The following is a 22,790-nucleotide window of genomic DNA, read 5'->3' on the forward strand; positions in this document are numbered from 1 at the left end:
AGAATTACTCTACAGTTAATCTTACACAGTTTTGACAATGTGCAAAGTGCACTAAGAATTTGAGTTCAACTGTTCAAATCAACCCTTAGCTCTAGAAGCTACTAATTCATACTGACAAGTTATAAACACCAAAAGTAACACACTGTAAACTTTCAAAAATTGCTACTCCATTTCTAGTGACTGAAATCCATCCTCTGGTAAAGCTTTTTCCATAGCAGTGATTGTGCCATAACTAATAGGTATTAATAACAAGTAGTTACCAAAACATATCAGTATGCAAATAGATTTGCCCATAGAGCATTTCTCTTTGTGGCTTGAACCTTGAGTTACCTTTGAATGAGGCTGTGTGCTTGACTGGATTGTGCTAATATAATGCTACATTACTGGGAAAGAACAGCTCCAGGCTTTCGGAAAAAAAACAGTGGTCTCCCAAAATTCAAGCATAGGATGCAGAACAGGCCTTAAAAGTGAAAGAGCAGGATGGCATCAGAACTCTTAGTGCTGCAGACCAGGGTAGAACTGGATGTAGAGGTTGCAAAGGCAGCAGAAGTATCTAAGACATGGAAAACATACTTTATATACTAAAACACAATGATAACACAGAATTTGCAGACCATTGAAGAAAGAGCAAATAAGTTTGTAAGCAAACACATGAATATAACACCAAGTGAAACCAGAAATGATGAGGAAGAAGTCCTACTAGAACCACCATTTTCCTGTCAGTGAAGCACCTCAGATGCTGGATCCACAGCTGCACTCCCCTATTAGATTCTGCTCAACAGTAACTCCCATCTATCTACTGACCCAGAATAATAGAAGTGTGTGTAAAAGAGACTAGGAAATCTGTGTTCAACAGTTGTATTTTAAATGAGAAATTGTTGTAATTGGGTAATTTCAATTGTTTGTACTAGCATCATTGTACTTAGATTAGTCATAAAATTTTGATTAGATTTCTAATACTTCAATTGGACTAACAATATATTCCTGAGTTTGCATGAGGTGTGTGTTTCATTAGCCCAGACGTACTACACAAAGCATTTGGTCTGCTACCTTACCCTTAATGGTAATTTGAATGCACTGCTCTTTAAAGTTATGTAACATATCTCAAGTATTATTTATTCTTCTTTACATATTCATCCAATATAATGATAGACAAATTAACAGGACTGCTTTTCTTTTAACAAAAGGCTGTACATATATGAAGGCCTAGTGAGTAGGTATGTATCATCACTTTGGATACCACAATCAAAATGAGAATAGTGGGAATATTGCCACAGGCTGTGCTAACACCCCTGATGTTCTGGAAACAAGCAGGGGTAGCCCAGTGTAAGGGCACAAGCTACACAAGGGAGGAGCACAAGACTTTACAGAACTGCCAGCACTGAGTGGTACCTCCTAAATCACGAGTAAGGAGCCCTGTGTCACACACAAAGAAATTACCTGTTCCCTCAGTTCACTCATGCAGACACTGTGAGACTTCCTGTCCATCTCTGGAATGCCTGCCTGCTCTAGTTGCTGCAAATGCAGACGAATATGTATCCCTATCTTGGTGCAAGTCTGGCTGGAGGATTTGTCTTTTCCGCGCACAGTTCCTCTTCCAACGCTCCTGTAAAACACCTGAGATCAAACTCTTCCCTTTGCCCAGAAAGTCCTACTTCCTCCCATCTCCAGAAGACTTCTATCTAAAATTTCATTTCTGAGACTTTTCTGTGGGAAAATCACACTGAAAAAATGTTCCTTATATCTTTGATATTTGTTTGAGTATATTTTTTCACTAGTAGAGGCATACTACTTATATCAAGTATTTATAAATTACTGATAAATGCTTATGAAATGAACTTCTGGAATCCCTTATAAAAATCATGGCCAGTCAGACCAAGACAGAGTTACTGAAAGACAACAAACTACTTTGTATACCACAACACTTTTTAAAATAAAATATAGCAACCCCCCTTGAATACATACCCCTTGCAAAAGTCCTTTCTGAAGAATCCATATCTTTTTACCTCCCTAATGTGTCTGATTCCTTTACAGAGTTCTTAAATAATCTGCATCCTAACATAAATCAGTAATTTTTAAGGACAATATCTTCAGGAAATTTCTTTTGAAAGGAGCCACACAGTAGTTTGTGATTAAACACTGCAAATTATTAATGTGTTTGCTTGTTACTTTCCCCATTCTGAATTCCCTAAGCATAATTTTTAATTTTTTTCACTGTATCTACTTTGTAGACATTCTTTCCACTTCAAAATACTGTCTTAGTCATAAAGCATCAAAGACCTATAAAAGCCGACGTTAAGTGGTGTCCTGAAATCCCTTAGGGATGATCCAGCATTCAGCAGATTAAAGTAGTAGTTCTTCAAGACTGAAATGACATCTAAATGTGAAAAGTCCTTTTAGGAAAAAAAAAACCCTCTTGGATACTATAGCAGACAAACAAGTATTTTAAAAGACAGCTCTTGCAGAGCAAAGTTGTTACCTGGATATTAATATATGTCTCAAGCCTTTTTTCATGCACTAAATGAAAGTGTCTGGGATAGAAAAGGCTGCTAGTTCTCCCTTATCATTTACAGTACACAGCCCTGAGCTTAGCTAATGCTCAGTCACATCCCAACTCCACCTGTTGCTGTGTGAAGGCCTCTCTAGTGGAAAACAAACCATTCTCACTTAAAATTAATTGCAAAGTCACCATCTGCACTTTAAACACAGCACCTTGAAGATGCTGTGGTGACTGGATATTGTGCAGCAGCCCTAACATTCTGACAAAACAAGTAACTGTTTATAGATATTGAGCTAGAAATGCTCTTTTGCCAATAAACATAAAATGCTCATGCCAATGGAAAGACAACTAAAATTCAAGCAAGTACTGTAGGTTAATTTACTAGTAATAGAAACGTGTAACAGAACTGAGGAATTATGTTTTGACACAATAGCCCTGCAATTACTCTTCCATGGCTGTGGTAGCAGCAGGGCACTGCAGGCTCCTGGGAGGTTTGTAATGTTGAAGGGAAGAGCCTCTTGGGTTAGCAAAAGCTTCATAAACCTCAAAGTCAAACTTAAGAAAAGGTATCTGAAGAAATGAGACTTGGAGGTTGACCTTTCTCTGCTATTATTTCTAGAGAAGGAAGTGATGGGACCATTTCACTCTTCCCGCTCAGACAAGAAAGTACAATGTTCTTTGTGAATGCAAAATAAGTGGGAAGAATTCTTGTGAGGCAAGGTAAAGGGCAAAAAGATAAAATTATTTTTGATGCAATTTGTACTAACTGATCTGGGAATGGAAATACTGAAGGAAAGGAAATTGTAAAACAGAGCTGTATTTTATCAAGAGATACAATGTGATCTTCTTTAAGAGAATTCCTTGGAGATCAGTCCAATATGCAAGAACTAATACATGCTCCCACACAACATTTCAGTAATAATTTGAGACACCATGCAAATTGGAAGAGGTAGAAAATATCATAAATAAATTTAAGTTAAATATCCCTTATAAAAATATTTTGAGTTTATTGAGCCAAGAAGCTCCTTTAGGGCTATTTAATACTTGTAACAACTTTAATTTTCTCCCACATTATTCCAATACTTAAACAATTTCAATTGCTTGTCAGTGGAAAAAATACAGCAAGCTACTTTGCCAAAATACACAAGGTAAAATGATTGCTTACATCTGATGTATCTAGAGGGAATTTTATTCCCAAAAGTGCTTCCAAGGCACCTGGCTATCTTATTAACACAATAAATGTACTCCGTCATTTTTATTATAGAGTACTAACATGGGATTTTCTGGGAATTAATAAGAGTTTAAATTGTCTCCAGGCCCTTTCTGAGCAAATTTTGGTTTCTGAAGAAAAAACATCTAATGATATGGATCCTCTGCTTGGCTTAACTGCATGTTTTCTTCGATGTCTTGAGAAGTTCTCTCACTGCTTCCAGCAAACTCACTGGAATTCTCCACCATGGATATTTGAGATAACTTTTGTTGCTGCTATTTCATCTGACTCAAGCCCTTTCTTCTGCTGCAAAAGGATGGATCACACTATCCCGCCTCCTGTCCTGCACAATCTTAAGTCAGTTTGCAAGGGAAAAACAGGAGACAGCAAACACCCTGGCAGCTGGAGGTTCCCTCCCTGCCCTTGCTGCCCTGCAGGAGCAGGAGGCTCACTGTGCTGCTTGCAGCCCCAAAAACCTCTGAGAATCGCCTCCCCAAGCCAGTGCCTGAGCCAGCCTACAGGAACCAGGCAGAATTTTTCAGATGATTCAGGAAAGCTAAGGAAAGGATTATGGCTTTACATATATTATAAATGCTTATGCCTTCATACCTTCAAACCATCTGCAAAGGGTATTATGCGGTTGAGGTTTGCCTGTTATTTTGCCTGACTTCTCTCCAACGCACGCAGAAGTTTCTGTAAACAAAAATGCTTCTTCCTCAGAGTTCTGTGCCTCAGGAAAAAGAGGTGCATTGAATCTAATCTTCCTTGGGCTTGAGGGGAGATAGGGGACTCAGAAATGCTCTTGTAAGCTCTCATACGTTTATAGAAAGAAATATGATGGTATGTATTGAATGCAAGGAAAAATTCATTTCACTAAGCTAAAAAGGAGTTCACTAGAACGAAACATGTTAGGAAAACAACCCACACCAAAATCTAAGACAAAACAACCCCCCAAACCCAAAATGAATGGAATTTAAACAAGTTACTTTCAGAAAACTTAGAAGTTGTAAAAAAATTGGAAAAGTACTGGAAAAGCCTGATCCTAAAGAAAAATTATTTTCAACTAAACAAAGGAAAAATTCAGTAGGACGAAATGTCTTAGGAAAAAAACAAGAGCAAACAAAAACTCCTTAACCAAATGAATCTGAACTGGTTTTGTAAAAAGGTGTTCTTCCTCAAATTTTCAGCAAGATTTCTTTGATAAAGCACAAATTCAATAGCTCTCTGTTTGTCTGACTTTCTGCTATGAGAAAAAAAGCACAAAACTAAAATATTTTTCTTTTGATAAAATCCTCCTTGCTTTGTATGTGCATTACAAAGAGCTGAAACACAATAACAACTGCCTTTATCCTGAACAAGTCACCTTGAGAGGTACAATCTAACCCTGAATTTATTTATGGTGACTGTGAAATATGACTATTGAAATATGACTATATGAAAGGGATACATAGTACTGAACAATGAATGTGAAATACATGTTAGTTGAAGTGGTACATTATTATATAATCTCTCCTTTGTTATATAGCCTCTTGTAATCTGATGGAAGACTGCAAGAACAAAAGGGAGACACTTTAAGTAGGGAAAGATTTTCTAAAACTCAACTGCAACACAAGCTCCCTGTTAAGTATGAAGCCAAATCAGCTCCAGCCCCCTCTTCCAAAATCTCTGTGGGATAGCTTCCAAATAAAAAGCACATCGAAGTACTAATGTTTTGGGGAAGAAAACAGTATAGAAGAAGAAAAACTCACAAAAAATGTTTTTTCATTAATTTTAAAGAATCTGCACTTCTTTCTTATGCATGCCTCTATCAGAAGGAAACATGCCCAGGTTGGAGCTGCACATCTGCACCATCACCTCCGTGGGGCAAGATATTAAGTCAAGGGTCTGTTTATTCAGAGATTGGATTAGGATGTGAGTTGCCTCAAAATATTGCCTATTGAAAATAGCAATAACTTTTCCTAAACACTTACATACTAATTTTATATTATTCACAAATAGTACAAGTACTGATATTCATATTCTGATGCTTTCTATGTCAGATAACTTTGAGTTACTCCCCAATTATCAAACTAATGACAATTACCTAGACTCTGTTTCTGACTCACAATGAGGGAAATAGTCCATGAAATGAAAATACATACTCCTATCCCACAAAACATCTATTGAAATCCAGGTACCTGTTAAATATTTTTATGCTTTGAAGAGTATTACACAGTTGCATGAACAGGTGAGATGGAAAACTTATACAGGTTTTCTTATTATTCTTCTAAATATCAAGGATGATTACCTCAAAAGTAGTCCTCAAATAATTCTCATGGAAGACTTATTCACTTATTTTTAGTATAGGTGCTCCCCATGAATGAGAAACTTGGTTTTCAGGCTTGTGCATACAATGTGCTTTGTGCAATCTACATTTTTAACCCTAATCTAAGACTTTGCTGAAATGACCATATTTCTGGCTTGGCAAGGAATATGTCTATTGTGCTTTTCGCTGAACTGCTTTTTAAAACAGATGGATCAATAAATCATGATCCTTCATGTAGTTAGATTTTTGAAGTGCAAAATAAAATGATAAGCATCAATACTTTAAAGGTAAGTCAGACTGGGAGGCAGTTTGGATTAGAAACACAAATATTTTCTAAGATTTTAATTTTAAAATCCATTTTAAATATTCAAACATACAAATAATACGCCAAATTGCCAAGATTTTTTCTGTAATTTGCTATGAAAATAGTGTGAGTCATTATCCTGAAGTATTCTACTTGAACAATTTCTCTCCTTCCACTTATTTCTCAATTAAAGTAATTATTTTCTTAGATGCTTTGCATATTTCATTTTCTTTTGTTCCCTATGGTACTGTACTACACAACAGATGTGTTATAGCTTTTTGCTCTTTAAATTAAACCATTTTTGAGGGGGAAGAATGGTGCATGGGGTAGGCAAATTTGCTGAGATAACCATGTCAAAGGGCTGCTAAACAGATACCTAGGTTATTTTATGGCCTCAACATGCCTTTAAAAGCTTTTATGCAAAATGGCAAACTATAAAAAACAATGGTCCTTGAAGGTTAGATAATGCCTTTAGGCTTAACTGCTGGCATTGAGCTTGGATTAGGTTGCTTGAAAACAATTCTTGGTACAACACCCATGGAAAGTCATTTTCTTTGCTGCAACAAGACCCCTCTGTGGACCGCTATAATGGGAGGACAGAGCACTGACCTCATCCTCCCTGCATTCCATCAAGCTTCTTTTGGGGTTGCAATTAAGCCATTATGAATGAGCTGGTCAGATAGCAGACAACAGTGGACCTTCCACTGGTGCACCTGCACCACGAGAGGGTGATCATCAGGGTCTTACTCTCCTCAGGCAGTTTTTGGTGTCTCACTTACTTTGTATCAAACCAAATAAACTGTCACCGGTCACCAGGACACCACAGGACGTAGGACAGAGGGCATTAAGCTTTGCTCTCCTACAGTGGTACCATGAGGGGCCTGTTGATGTTGAAGGGAACCAGAGATCCTGGAGAGGAAAACTGAAGTCATGCAGAGCAGACCTGCCCTCACAGCCCACCAGGGCAGGAAAGTGCTTTATAAAGACGGCCATCAGTTTAAACAGGATTACCAAAGGAAAGTCACCACCATATGGGCAAGAGGGCAAATCAGAGGTGACATGAGTACCAAAGGGCTTTGCTTCAGCGGGATCCCATTGTGCATTCGGGTCACTACCCCACAAACAAACGTGGGTTACCAGGGCAGTGCTCTGGGCACTGCTGCTCCATGGTCGGGAGCCTCCGAAGCTCTCAGGTGGGAACACCACCCACACCACACACCTTCAGCCTGGGAGGGCTTGCTCTGCAGTTCAAGCAGAGGTCTGAGCTAAAGAGACACAGGGTGAAGGACTAGTACGTAATAATGTTTGATTTGATCTTTTCTTTAAATTAAGTTTAACATGTAGACTATTTAAAAAGAGAACATGGCATATATCATAAGGTCAGGTGCTCACCAGGTCAAAAATGCTTACTTCCCTGTGCCAGTCCAGCCTTCTTGTTTGTTTGCAGTAGAATGCTGCACTGAATTCCATACTCAAATGCTATGGTTTTCCTCAAGGAATAGACAGGGAGCAGACTTTATTGTCTCAGTGGTAATTCCTTCTAACACAGATACATAATCATGATTTGCAGTGACCCACTACTCCACTGAAGAAATCTTTAGGCAGACAGGCTTTTGTTTCAGATTTTACACACTGTCTACATTTTAGAAATTGTAATCAATAAATGAACTTGCAAATTAAACAATTAATCATTGTGAATAATATATGTATCATCTATTATTCAAAGATTTGAAACATAAGATTCCTTCATCATGGATCAAAATAAATTCTGATGAAGGGCACATACAAATGTTCATAAAAGTAGTACTAATCTGTGATTGCAACACCTAGCACAATGAAAAAAAAATTAACTGTTATTGAAAAATGGAATTGAATGCAAGGATATAGTAATTGGTGCCTGAGCAGGTGTAAGGGATTCAGGAATATTTACTGCAGTGAGAAATGAAATGCCAACATACATTAAAAAATAAATGTCAGAAGTAATACTTCTATGTGAGAAGGGAATAGTTTAATCACTTTTATTTTAAAAAAATCCAGTTGATAAAACCAGGTAGAAACTCTGAGTGGAAAAGAATAAGATCTGCAATGTGAGGGAAGTCAAACTGAGACACATTTCTTGTCATAACCCAAATACACTGCTAAAATTAACAAAATATTACTCATAGCAGATTCTCATTTCATTGTGGTTTTACTCATTTATCATTGATGATCACTATTTCATCAACAGTGAAATATTTACAACAATATTGACATGTGCATTATGCTCAAAGGTCTTGAAAGTTTTGCCATTATTATAATTTGTCAACAAAGCAATTACATTTGAGACATAAATACTTAGATTTTAGCAACAAGTGTGGTGTGTGAATAGTGAGAAAGGCAATAATTTCAAGTAGTCATCTCTTTATGACATTGTGATTAGCTCACAATAAATAGAAATAGTCCTGTTGCCATGAATTGTCTACAGAAGTGAATGGACAATCTCAAAATTTTCAAAGTGAAAATGGAGAATGGATAGCAGTCAAAACGTTGATTCAGTTGCAGCATCTTAGCATTAAAAAGACTATTTCATGCACTTTTAGAGTCATAAACATAAGATATCAAATTGTAATAAGAGATCTAGTCATTCAATACAAAAGAAATTACTCAAGTCATGATACACATGAAAAGCTTTCTAACACACTGGTTTTCTGTGATGGGCAAAAGAGTTCTCCTTACCAACACCAAAATGGGCCTGCAATTCTAGCATGTGTTCTACTGTGGGGAAAAGTCCTTATTAGAGGGCAGGTGCTTGTACTGTTAATGAGTTATAGCATTATAACTTTAGAAGGTATTCTTAAATACGTCCTTCCTTGCCTTACAACCTTCAAAACTCAGTTCTTTTCGATTCATTATAGTGTAGCACTGCATAAATCTCAGTTGGCTCTTATTTCATGATTTTCCTCTTTCCCATCTCCTAAGTACTAAAATTAAAAATATGTATTTGTAGCCTAGCAGAGGAAACAAACCCTCTTCCATGCTAAAATTACTCAAATTGTCTTAATTAGAGTACCAATTAAACGATTAACTGATTTTTCCACAACACACTAAAATGGCACTTCTCAGAAGTGATCTATTGAGTCAGATTGTCTGCAGATTCAGGGAGTGATGTATCTTTTGATGTTGAGCATACATTTCAGAGGCTTTCTTTGTAGCTGCAAGGAATAGAAACTGTTGTTCTAAGGCAAAATGAGACTTCAGCATACAAGGTAAGAAAAGGGGCAATGGTGAAGGGTTTCCCTCTGTGTTGACTGTTGTTGGAATGCAAGAGGTAGAGCTATTTTTTCCTAAACTCCTTAATGCAGGAAAAAGGCATCTGCAGAATCAGAAAAAATCCTGGTACCCTAGCAGAAGTGTTATACAACCTGTACTGCTGGAAAAGATACACTCCTTGATGCCAGAATTTCACACGTAATATCACACACATAAGAGTTCAATAGGTCTGCTGTCTTTGAGATGTTTGAAAAATTTTTCGAGGAGTATTTGCTTCATTACAAAGACATCAATCAAGAATCAAGGTAAAGATGACCTGTAGGTCACCAGACCTTCTTTCTACTCCTCTTTGAAGGTAAGAGTAACATTTGTTTTCTTCCCAGTCTCAGACTTTTGTTTTCCTATGACTCTCTCTAAAAACTTGGAGAGTATCTCTGTATTCCTTCCAGGTCATCCAGCCTTTTTATATTTGAGTTTAGTCAAGGGCAATTTATCCATACAGGCCTACTGCCACCTTGGTGTGACTTGTTTCTTGCCAAGTTGGACTTTGCTTGAGGTCAGAGAAGAGTATGTTTGAAAATCAAGCAGATGCTCTGGACCTCTCTTCTCTCCAGAACAATCTACCCAGGGACCCTTTCAAGCCTACCCCTCAGCTGCCTCAGGGTGTGAATGGAATTAGCACTGTGCAGAGATCAGGGCCAGTCTGCTCTCTTGCAGTCCAGGGCTGGTACTCAGTTTTTTGCCTTGTTCCCTCCTCTAAGGATCCTGAACACCTCCATCTCATTGTCACCCAAGACTTGCACATCACTGTCTTGTCCATTCCTTCTGTAAATCTGAGCTGCAGCCAGAGCTGCATGAGCTCCTTGACTCCTCCGTCACCTCAGCCAGGAAGTTGTCATCAATGCACTTCAGAAGCCTCCTGTATTTCCCTGGGTTTTTTCAACTCTTCTTTTCTTGTTGTTCTGTTTGTTTGTTTTGGTTTTGTTTGTTTTTTTTAATATTGTGTCTTAGTGTGAGGTGTGAAGTTGCTCTCACCATTGGTAAATGGCAGAGTTACCAGATGGATCTAGTCTTTGATATTCCCAGTATCACCTGATCACTGGCTCATTATTGGACACTTGTTCTTGTGTATTAATGCTGTCAGAACTCTTTTTTAAAAGATAGAAACACTGACTATTGTAAACAACCTACAGTAAAAACAGCTGAACTCTACCTATAACGAAACTTCAAGCATGGTTGACTCTAAACTTCCACTACTGTCATTTCTGAGGACACTCACCTATTTAGTGGCAGGTGGCTGCGGTAGAAAAGGAATAACAGAAAGGTGTTTGGAAAGAAAATGTGTTCCAGCAGAAAGGTTTAAAAGCGCTACGTGAAGCCACAACTCAAGGGCATTTTTTACTACTGGTTCTTACTGCCTCCAATATTAACAATTGATTTGGGGAGGCAAGGGGGTGGGTAGAGGGAGGGAGAGGAGTGCAGCAGTTAAATATGTTGGTGTACAAAAAAAAAGTAATCTTCATTAAACTGTCACATTCTTTGTAATTGTCATGTCCAGCATTAGTAAAAAGTGATGCTAAACTTTGGAAAGTTGAAGAGACATTGAATTCCTTCCTCTTTAATAACTTATACTCGGGTCTCAAAAGATCTGCAAAGAACTTGAAAGCAGAAAATATTGAAAAAAATTTTCAATATTTAAAATGTTATGAATATTCATCTTTCACTTTTACTCTGACTCCTATCCACCACAAATGCACAGGACAAAATGTTCAAAATGTTTTCCATGCTGAATCTACTCAAATGGTTCTTTTCTCCCATATGATTTGTCAGTTCTGCAAATATTACTCAGGCCCCTGTTTGCTTCTTATCCATACATAAAGCACATTGTTGAAATGAAATCCTTATTCCTTGCAGTCTGATTTTTGGATTAAGAGTTTCCTGAAAAAATATACTGTATTTTAGACCATTATCTGTATTTCTGTTAATCCCTCAGCACTCCATAAATTGCCATAGGCAAGGGCACCTTCCACTAGACCACATTACTCGAAGTCCCTCCAACTTGACTTTGAACACTTCCAGGGATGGGGCACCCACAACTTCTTTGGGCAACTTGTGCCAGTTCCTCACCCCCCTCAGAGTAAAAAATTTCTTCCTAATATCTAATTTAAATTTTGTCTTTCTGTTTAAACCATTGCCCCTTCTCCAATGACTATCTGCCCACGTATAAAGTCCCTTCTCTTTTTAATAAGCCCCCTTTAAGTACTGAAAGGCCACAATGAGATCTCCCCATAGGCTTCCCTTTTCCATGCTGAACAACCCAGCTCTCTCAGCCTGTCATCACGGGAGGTGTCCCAGCCCTCTGAGCATCTTTATGGCCTCCTCTGGACCTGCTCTAACACGTCCATGTCTTTCCTATGCTGAGGACCTCAGACCTGGACACCGTCCTTCAGGTGGGGTCTCACCAGGGCAGAGCAGAGGGGGACAATCACCTCCCTCGAGCTGCTTTTGATGCAGCCCAGGATGCCATTGGCCTTCTGGGCTCTGAGTGCACACCAATGGCCATGGCCGTATTTTCATCCATGGGAACCCCCCCAAGCCCTTCTCATCAGGGCTGCTCTCAGTGACGTCTGCTCTCAGTCTGGGCCTGAGCAGCACACTGCACCTGGATTTGCTGAACCTCATGAGGTTCCCATGGGCGCAAGGTTGTCCAGGTCCCCTGAATGGCATCCCTTATTTCTGTTGTGTCATCTGCACAGCTCAGCTTCGTGTCACTGGTAAACTTGCTGAAGGTGCATGGATCTCTGTCTATGTCCTTGATAAAGACATTAAGAGCATCAATCCCACATCAGAAGGACAATCAATCCCCTGAAGGACACCTCTTGTCACCAGCCTCCACCTGGACATTAAGCCATTTACCACAACTCTCTTTGTCCATCCAGCCAATTCCTTTCCCATCATACAGTCCACACCTCAATACAGTCCATGTCTCTCCAACTTGGACAGAAGGATGTCATGTTCTTCATCATCCATGAAGAATTTATGAGTTTCTTGTGAGTTCTTGATGCAACTTTACAAGAAAAGAAAGGGTCATCCCAGAAAAATCTACAGCTTTTCCACTGAAAGACTTGGAATCAGAATGCTCACTTTAATATAAAAAACCAAACCCAAACCCAAACACCTTACTAACAGTATAATCTTCTGTTTGTTTCTGAGTAAGCTTTGTTACCCCATATACTCCCACTGACAAATTAAGCTGTCTGGTGGGAGGTTTCTTATGCTCCACATCATTTGGTTGTTAGTGTATCCCCAGCAGCAACATGTTTTATAACCTTCAGAAAATATGAAACACTGCCATTTGTAATATGAATACATGAGGGTATTCTCATTATATAAACAGGAAATCTGTTCAACTCTCACCAAGCTGAGGAATATTGTTTGTTTCCTTTGGGAAATACTGTCTTTAATAAAAAAAGCACCTTCATAGAGGCTGTAATGTGTTTTTTAAAAACAAGAAAATGAAAACCCCATACAAAAGTCCTAAGAGAAAAGACATTAGGGGAATTAAATATTTGTGCTGTCAAAGTATTAAAAACAAAAATACAAAATGTGCTATATTTAAATTAACTTTAATAAGAAGTACAAAAAGATAATGTTAAGCAATATTTTGCATGTGGTTAATAAATATTCTTCAACAGCAAGCAGTGACACATTCAAACATAAATCCAGTTATTTCTTTTACATTTTAGAAAAGTAACAATTTTCCCAGTTAAAACAAGGTCACAAATTACAGAATATTATCATCTTCTTTATTTATTTATAACAACTATGAAACCTACTAAATAAGTAAACTGTCACCCAGAAGATTTATATGACATTGATGTTCAAGGTTAAGTATACTTACATTTATCATGCAGTTTCTTACTGTGCATATTTGATTGGTGTTTAATTTCAAAATTATTGGTTTCATTCTTCTCATTCCCTTCTTTTTAATATACTGGGAGTGCCTATTTTCCAAGTCCTATACATTTTCACACCTTAGTGACTCACTAAAGATTTGTCATACAATGCATAAATGATTTCTGACTCCAGCCCAGCTAAGAAATTGCAAACCATGTATGAATCAGAGACCACTTTATTTTTACTATTTTTTTAATCAAGTATAACAACATTTAGTGTAATCACTTCCATTAAAATTAAAGTGCCTTCAAATGTTTCTATTGTGACTATTTGGAGGGGAGAGGGTGAAGGGGTGCAGTTTAGGAACTGATTTTTTAACAGTTTATAGATACGGTGCATATGTATTCTAATAGATGTAAAGTACTACATTGCATTCCGTGCTATTGCTAAGCTACAGTAGCCTATAAACTGATAAATTCAGCCAAAATTAACCTCTAATAAAGAATATCAAAAGCAGTTGATCAAAGTAATGTCTTGTTCCATTCACTATTTCCATCCATCCTCAGTGGCATAGTTTGATGGACAAAGTATTGGAAAACAAATATAACACTTCAACCTGTTGAAGTTCACGCCTTTAATATCAGATGAATGAAAGCACTCATTGCAATCATTAAAAAACTTGAATGCATAAGGACACACTCCAGAACACCTTATTGAGTGTTCACAACATTATGTAAAGAATTTGAAAGCAAAATAGAACTTTTAAATTATCCAACAATAAAAATATAATCGTATATATTTATGTAGACTCCAACACTAGAGGAAGAGTATACATCATCTTGCATATGTTAAAGTATCCTCCAAATTCCTTTATGTTAGTGTTATCACCTCATCCTAACTTATAGCATTTTCACAATATTAAAGGGCATTAGTAAATATCAAGAAAAAACCAGACATAAAGTCCTTTACTTCAGTATGGTTGACACTTCTTTTAAGGGCTGAAAGATCTGACAACCCATATGCAAAGGGGAGCCCAGGTTAGGTGTACTCCTCTTCTGTAAAAGTCCTTACTGGCTTCATTGATAAAGATGAATATGATGAGGATATAAATTAGTTTTATTTTAAATTCACTGCAGATTTGCCCTGATCTCCATCATGTCAAGCCCTCAAAATGTATCCTCTTCCAGTAAGATATAATCACAGACTCCATAAACATGAGTTAGAAGATTCACTCAGAAAGATCTGAATCTAGAAAATTAAGTGGTTTAAAGTAGAGGGAAAAAATATTTTTTTGTGATTAACATATGTCATGCATTGTAACAAAGTTTTGGGCCTTTAACTTCTACTACTAAAGACTTAAACTCCCTCACTGATTCTCAGATGGCTGTAATTAATATCTGGATTTAACAAATAATTAAAAGTTCTATTTGTTAGGAAGTTTGGGCCATCTACAGAAATTAGGTGGAAAAGAAAAGAAAAAGAACTATTAAAGGGATGTAGCTTGAATTTATATTTCACTCTAAGAGCATTCTTGCAGGAGGTTCACTGTTGCTGGGATGAGAGGGAAGGAATCCTAACACAACTTTTTAAAGAACCATTCACTTTACTCAAGGTTGAAGGGTGATCTGACTTTTACATAAATTCAAATATTTATTTTAGCATTTAAATGTGTGTAAGACAAAAACTTTATACATGGTATGAAATTATACCACACTCAGAGAGTCTATTTAGGTATGTTTAGACATTTGTACAATTGTCAAACTCTGTGTTTTTTAAATTAATGTAGTTAACTTACTGGGTTTATTTTAAAATGTTTTCTTCCTCTACTTTAAAACTCATTGCACGGCTTTATAAATTTTTGCATTATGTGTCTGCACACAATTGAGTATAGATGATGATAGCTTCATATCCACACTGAAATAATCTTTCATGCAAATTTTTTAGGAGTGGTAATGTTCAGCAGCATAGACTTCACCTATTTTGTGAAGGTCAAGGCAAAACCTGGGCACTACTAAGGTTTCAGAAGAGCAATGAGAGGTATGGAGGATGAGTGCTGACTCTCTGTGCTTAAGTGAAAGCCATGCTTTTTAAGAAAACCAAGCGTAGAATTACCAAAATTCTACTTAATTTCTGAAGCTTCTCTTCTCCTTCCACCCAAGAGGTTCCCAACAGCAGGAGACATGCAGCATTGCATGGCTTGTTTACACAAAGCAGTCAGTAGAGGCCTCTCACTTTCAAAGGCACAACTCATGTCCCTCAAGTTCAGCAGAATTATACAAGTATTTCCATTTTATGTGCTCTATGTACTGTCCCACAACTCACATGTGGCAATGAAGGCTCAGAACTGAAGCTGAAACAAAAATACACATTACCTCCCTCAGTGACTTCTTCCTCAATTATCTCACATTCCACTGCCATGGTAACAAAGCCATTTGTGTGCTCTCTTTTTTCCTTTCCTCTCCCATCCATCCCAACCTCCTCCCTGCTGCTTCTGGCTGGTTTCATGCAGACAGTTTTTGGTCACTTTTGAAAAGTCTCATCACCCTGTAGGTTATCTGTAACCACTGGGAAGGGGAGGTGATTCAGTAAGGCTCCTGTTCGGTCTCTAGATGCTCTTTCCTGTGACTACACAGGCAAATTGGCCCCCTATTTTAGAATAATGTTCAGTGGTATGAGAAGTCTCCCAAACTAAAGTTCATATCTCAGAACGCCTACCATAACATTTTTTTTAAGATGCTCAACAATGCAGCAGTTACAAGTTGAACTAGCTCACATCTGACAGGTGGAGGTAATTTACTTGGCCACAGCATAATTGAGAAGTTTCAAAGCTACTCTCCTGTCATGAATTCTCCAGCAGACAATTCTGGCTGATGAACTGTGCTGATCTCTACTTTCCATGCTGATTTATAAATTACTGTTAAATTAACTGACATGCATCCAGAAGTATGTGCCCCAGTACTACACTGGAAGCCTATTTCATAAACCTCATTAAGGATTACTGTAACTCCAATCTAACTTTACCACAGTGTTTAATCTTTGTCTTTATTTTATTAATTTCCAAAGTCATAAAATATGGCACGCTGACCCAAGAATAATGGGAGAAGTAAATTAGATTAATATGTCAACCAAAAAATTCACTGGCAGATTCCATGTGCAAGTCCTTGACAGAGAAGTGACTTGTATTTTCTCACTCATACTCCCCACTTTAGGTATTTACGACCTGCAAGATTTACCCAAATTACAGGAAACCTCTACATATTTGGCATCTAGATTTGTGACATTAACTTTAAAATCCCAGACACAGATTATATACTAAATGAAATGACACAGATTCCCTCTAAGTGAAAATAAGGCCTGACTCTTATATTCCTTGCATGATGCTCCCATTCACTTAAATCTTTACATTTATATTCACTTATCCAGTTGGTAGTCTTACAAATCTGCAACTTATGTGTACCCACTTGGGCCACTGTACCTGTTTCAGCAGTGAAAAAGTAAAGCATACTTCTTCTTCCCATAGAAGGAGATTGCTTTAATGTAGACCAACTAACTAAATTTTCTGGAGCACATTCATTTAAAAGCCTTGCTGATGCCCACAATAACTGCATGTAAATATTTAAAATGTTTTGGGTTTTTTTTCCCACTGGGTTTATATAGTATGCTTACTTTTCTAATGGGCAATGAATGTAACTTTACCAGGTGATAAACCTGGCTTTTTCTATCGACTCAAGCAAGTGTAGAGAAAAGGGTCAGTGAATGAAAAAGTAGTTGTACCCAATAAAAGCAGTAGCAGCAAGGCTGACTAATATGAGACAGCATCGGGCTTCTTGGGCAAACTGAAGATACACTTTTTTGCATGCAGCTCTGAGTTACCCAGATGTTATTTTCCAGAGAAGTCTTGTTGGAGAACACTTCACCATTAAAAGCCTTTGAGGAGGTCTCATTCTTGGATAAGGAGCAAAATCCTTCCTTATCAGGTAATTCAACATGACTGAGCACACTCATATTTGGCATGGGGAGAGTTCTGACTACACAGTGTTGTGTGTGGAGAAATACACAACAATTTCAACACTGTGAAGGGTTTGAGTAGCTGGGATGTAGCCAAGGGTGAAACACAAATCTCCTGTTTCTCATACCTCAGTCCAGTGAGGTTTGGAGAGTCCCTAGATCTTGCTAACATGAACAGAAGGTAAGAACTCTCCCTAGGTCACAGAAAGGAGACCTCAGCCATATAATCGAGCTATTTGAGTTCAGGAGCATTTTAGCAGGGGCCTCCATTAAACTATACAGTCAGAGCCCTTTGCCAAAACCAGAGCTAGGAGTAAAGGGATTTTTCTACAGTCCTGATATTTACAATTATTTGTACATATGTACATATTTATATATTTATTCATACCTGGACCACCAATGTGATGTTGAAGGGAAAATTTATAATTTACAAATGAAACATTTTAAAAATGTATTCTTATACCATGAAAAACCCTTTTTTTATTGCTTGCCTTCTAACCTTTTGTTCATAATCACACTATTGCACACATCTCCATATTACATGGAAGATCTACATTTACATATAAATATATATGAAAATAAGGATATTTTTATTTTAATGTTCTGAGTAAAGTGCTCATTTTTAAGCTACTGTTGATGAGAAAGGTTTAGTCTGACAGTTTAACTGGAGGGAATTCAAGGGATACACACCTTATCCATGCTTCTCCCTTTCTTTTATAACATACCAAATGTCTTTATTTTACTGATGTCAACTCTGTCTTAACTATTTATTCTATTTATAATATGCATTTGTGACCTTGGCATCTATACTGTCACACAAAGTACAAAACAGAATCACATCAAAAGCAAAGAAAGAGCAAGAAAATAAACCAGCAAAAGAAAGCCGTGTTTCTCTTTGTTGTTTTTAGCACACTTCCATGTCTTAAGATACTCTTTTATTTGATTTTAGAAATATTTGCACAACTTTTTTTTTAACTCTGAACATATCTATTTTATGCACTATACTCAAGTTACTGTACAAAACTGCAATAAATGACACTATACGACTACATATGTCTCTACTAGAAGACATCATCATAAAGGTGTATCTTTTTTAAAGGTCAGCTAATAACTGCTAATGTATGTGTGAATCAAAATATTTTTGATTGGCCAAGTATACTAAAATCTAAATACAGTACACAATTATTATCTATGCTATGATTTACCAGGCCTTTAGGGGCATAAAGAATCTTTGCAAAGGCTCAGAAGAAAAACACTTTTACTGATAGTATTAAATGTTCTTATAAAATTGCCAGTGGCAGATCCAATTTTGTTATATTTGTGTATATGAAATATAGTTGATGCCTACTGATGATGCATGACCTTTTATTAAAAAAATAACATTCAAATCTTAGCAAAATCATTTCTAGTATACAAAGTTGTAAAGTCATGTCAGCGAAATGTAAAGTTGCAATTTACAAAAGCAGCAGCAAATATTATTATATGGACATATTCCTGAACTTAAATCATGGTTCTTGTTTCCCTTGAAAACAGTGCTTCCTGGGACAAATACAGGTAAATATTTTAATGGCAGGCTTTAGGAAAACATTAAGCAAAGAAAAAAAGTATATTCTATTACTGACGAATTTAAACCTGAAAAAATTCTGAGTGATTCTATAAATCTGAAAATAACTTCATTAAGAACAAAGTCCAAAATAATAATTAAAAAATCCAGCTTTGTTGAACCAGACAGTCCATCCTAGTAATATTAAATAAATAAAACAGTGAAAAAATAAGTATCTCACTAGCAGAAGTTGGTTGATACCGAATTTGATTAACCCTTTCCCCTGAAATCAATTAGATGAATTTATTAACAACTTCCAAGAGGAAAGAAGTAAGAAACTGGTGGCTTTTGCCATACAGTAGTGTTTACTACCTCTTCAATCTAACTTGTATCCAGAATGTTTGTGAATAGCAGAACTGTACGACCTCTGTACTCTGTTATGTACACGGGTACTGCTATTGTATGAAACAATTACACCTTTTTAAAAAAATCACTTTTTTAAATGACAGTTTTTTCACTAAAGTAGAATTAGTTACTTTATAGAAAAATATTTTAACTTTAAATTAAAAAAATACTGCTCCTAAATAATTATGTAGGATCACATCTTCATCTCATTGTACGGAGAGAATATAATTCTGTATATTTGAATCCTAGTTTAACAGAAGTCCCCTGGGTTTAACTTTTAAAGAGCTGGCTGTATTTGCCATGGGTGCTATCTGTTTACAGACCCATGAATTAACACTGTGTCCCTCCTTTGGAGACACACAGACATTTATATACACACTGTACATAATGGTTCACAGATTAGCAGTTATTAGTTGGACTGTACATAGCGAACAACCTATCTGATTAGAATGATGCTTGAAGTCCTCAGTGCAAGTCAGCTTTTAGGTTGAGGGTGCAAAGCCAAGTAAGACAGGCTCCCTGTTTAAATATGTAGCCCAATACACTAAATTAAAAGTACCAAATAAGACTGGAAACACTATTCTAGACATTCTGTCAATTTTGCTAACGCTGTTGAATGTCTTCTTTGCTTCTTGTGGCTTCGCTTCTGGTTTTGCCTTGTTGGGTTCTGCAGTTGTAGCACTCTTGGAGATGGTTGGCAGCACTGAGTCCTTGGTTATGTTTGGAGCATAGTTGGCAACAGCCACTGCATAGGCATTGTTTTTCTTAATGACAGATGCTTTTTCTTTTTTCTATTGGAAGACAGCAGGAAGTTAAATATTTAATGTGTATTTGCCAGAATAGACTTAATAAAACATAATTTCAAAAGTAAAAGAAACAAGCGAGCATATTAAAAAAAACCCATGCTGATAAATTCAGAGGTAAAGAAAGACATTTCCAGTCTATCCAAAACCAGGGTTGAGATGATGTAAGATTGCTCTTGCACCATCAAATACCCTATTGAAGTTATGTGAGGAAGTCTCTGTTACTGTGATGGTAAGCATAACTGGAAAGGAGTTGTTCTTTCTGTAGTGGCTTTGCATCTGTCTCCTTACAACAGAACTGCAAGTTCTTTACAATGTTTTCTGTGAAGATTACCCGTCATGGCAGTAAAATTAAAATTAGGCCACCTTTCTCATGTAAAACTAGCACTACTATTATTTGGGCAAATCACAACATGCCACTAATAAATAAATGAATTTCAGTTAAGGGTATACATTTTTTAGAGACTCTGGAGACGTGTTTACACATATATATACACAGACACACATATAGAGAGGTCAGGAAGAAATTGCAATTAAATGAAAGAAGGAATCTCAACTGATAGTTTTAGAACTGAGCTGAGATTTAGTCCTAGAACCATTTGTTTTTCAACAATTACTGGCGAAAAAAGGCATAACGATGAAAACAGGACTAAGAACCTAAAATGCAGCAGAAGATATGGAGAATGGCATGGAATTAATGTAATGAAGCTTAGAAAAGGGCAGTTTAAGTCCTGCACCTGGGGAGGAATAAGCTATGCACCAGTGCAGGTTGAGGCTAATGGGTTAGAAAGCAGTTTTGTAGAAAAAGCCCGGGGGGTCCAGGTGGCCACCAAGTTGAACACCAGCCAGCAGTGAGCCCTCACAGAAACAAAGGCCAACAGCCTCCTGGGCTGCACTACAGAGTGCTGCCAGCCAGCCCAGGGAAGTGGTCATTCCCCTGGACTCGGCTCTGGTGAGGCACACCTGGAGTGCTGGATCCAGCTCTGTGCTTCCCAGTTCAAGAGAGACATGGACACAATGAAACTAATCTAGTGAAGGACCATGGAGATGATTTAAAGCCTGAAGCATCTGGAATACAAAAGGCCAAGAGCTCAGCCTGGAAAAGAGAAGGCTCAGGGCGAGTCTTATCAATGTACGTAAATATCTGAGAATAAAGAAGATCAGACTTTTCCCGGTGAAATCCAGGGGAAGGACAAGAGGCAATGAGCACAAAATGAAATACAGAATATTCCAAACCTCCAATTTTTACAATCAGCACAACCTGGCACTGGCACAGGTTGCCTAGAGAGGTTGTGGAATCTTCATCTTCAAAGATATTAAAAAAATATCTGAACAATGACCCTGAGCAACCATCTCTAGCTGACCCTGCTTGCACTAGCAGAGATAAATTTCAGAACTCCAGAGGGTAATTCCAACTTCATCAATTCTGTGTTGTTATGGGATTGTGTGTGCTTTCAAAGGGCTAAGTTCCACCAGGGGCAGTTCAGTGGGGAGTCCTGGTGTACACACGGGCACAGGGATGTATAGGGAATGAAAACAGGCTTCGGGTTTTAGACCAATACATAGGGTCACAGACTAGTTCTGCAATAAGACTGTAATGCTGTAAATTGATCCAGAGCTTTGCAGCAACCTCAGACTAAGGAATTTCTAATAACCTACAGGAAAGAACGGAAGGCAGTTTCTCAGGAAGTGACAAAAATTATTTACATATATATAAATATATGTATCATATATACAACATAATACAATAATATAATGTAATTTAAAATATATGTACAGGATGTAGAGACAAGCAAATGAATATTAGATTTGGATATTTATATTTAATATTTAGATGGACATATTCCACAAAATACAGAATTAAGGAGATGAAGAAATAGTTAACTTCTGAGTCATATAAGAAATCATCGGTTGTATTGGTTTGTTTTGATTTTTAATCTGATGGAAATGACACAAGTAAGGGAATTCTTGTGACATTTCTCATATAGATGCATTTCAATTTTTTACTTCCACTGGGAGGCATCTATTCCATTTGCAATTTTGGTTTTAAATTGAATCCAATTTCATATTTATTTGGGCCATCTAAAAGTCTTGCTAAGATCTTCATGGTTAGATGTTGTGCCCAAAATACCTTGTCTTAGAAGATGGTGTCACATAAAAAGAGAATCTGGGAATCAGTTGGGAATTCAGCATTGTTCCTTATTGACTGTAGTGTGAAAAGTAGTTGATCAAATATGTAGCTTTTTCCTGCATCTGATTTCCTGTGAGGCCAATTCCATGTCAACAGACAAGAATTTCCATATAATGTGAACACAGACGACTGTCACTGAGGAAATACATTTCATTTAAACTGGTGAAGAGTAAGCCTGGCTTTAGGTGTACAGATGCATTCAGCTAAAAAAAGAGCAGATTACCAAACCAAATTATGAGAGGAACCCTTAAATTCATCTATAAGTCCTTCTTTTCAGACAGAATTGGTGTGTTTTTAAAAGATATCTGTAATATCATTAATAAGGCCTGCATAATAAAGATGAACCATATTTTTATATGATGAACTATGGCTGTG

General features: G+C 37.1%; 1 protein-coding gene across 1 annotated transcript in view; it reads right to left on the reverse strand.

The window, feature by feature from the left end:
• Positions 1-13,230: 13,230 nt before the first annotated feature.
• GABRA2 (gamma-aminobutyric acid type A receptor subunit alpha2) overlaps positions 13,231-22,790 on the reverse strand; it is a 64,896-nt gene continuing 55,336 nt past the window's right edge. Inside the window, exon 10 of the mRNA XM_063401874.1 lies at positions 13,231-20,212. Coding sequence (XP_063257944.1) covers positions 19,904-20,212 — 309 coding nt within the window. The 3' untranslated portion in view covers positions 13,231-19,903. The remainder of the gene's footprint in view (positions 20,213-22,790) is intronic.

This window comes from Prinia subflava, chromosome 7, assembly GCF_021018805.1.
Source record: "Prinia subflava isolate CZ2003 ecotype Zambia chromosome 7, Cam_Psub_1.2, whole genome shotgun sequence".
In the NCBI taxonomy this organism is placed as follows: Eukaryota; Metazoa; Chordata; class Aves; order Passeriformes; family Cisticolidae; genus Prinia; species Prinia subflava.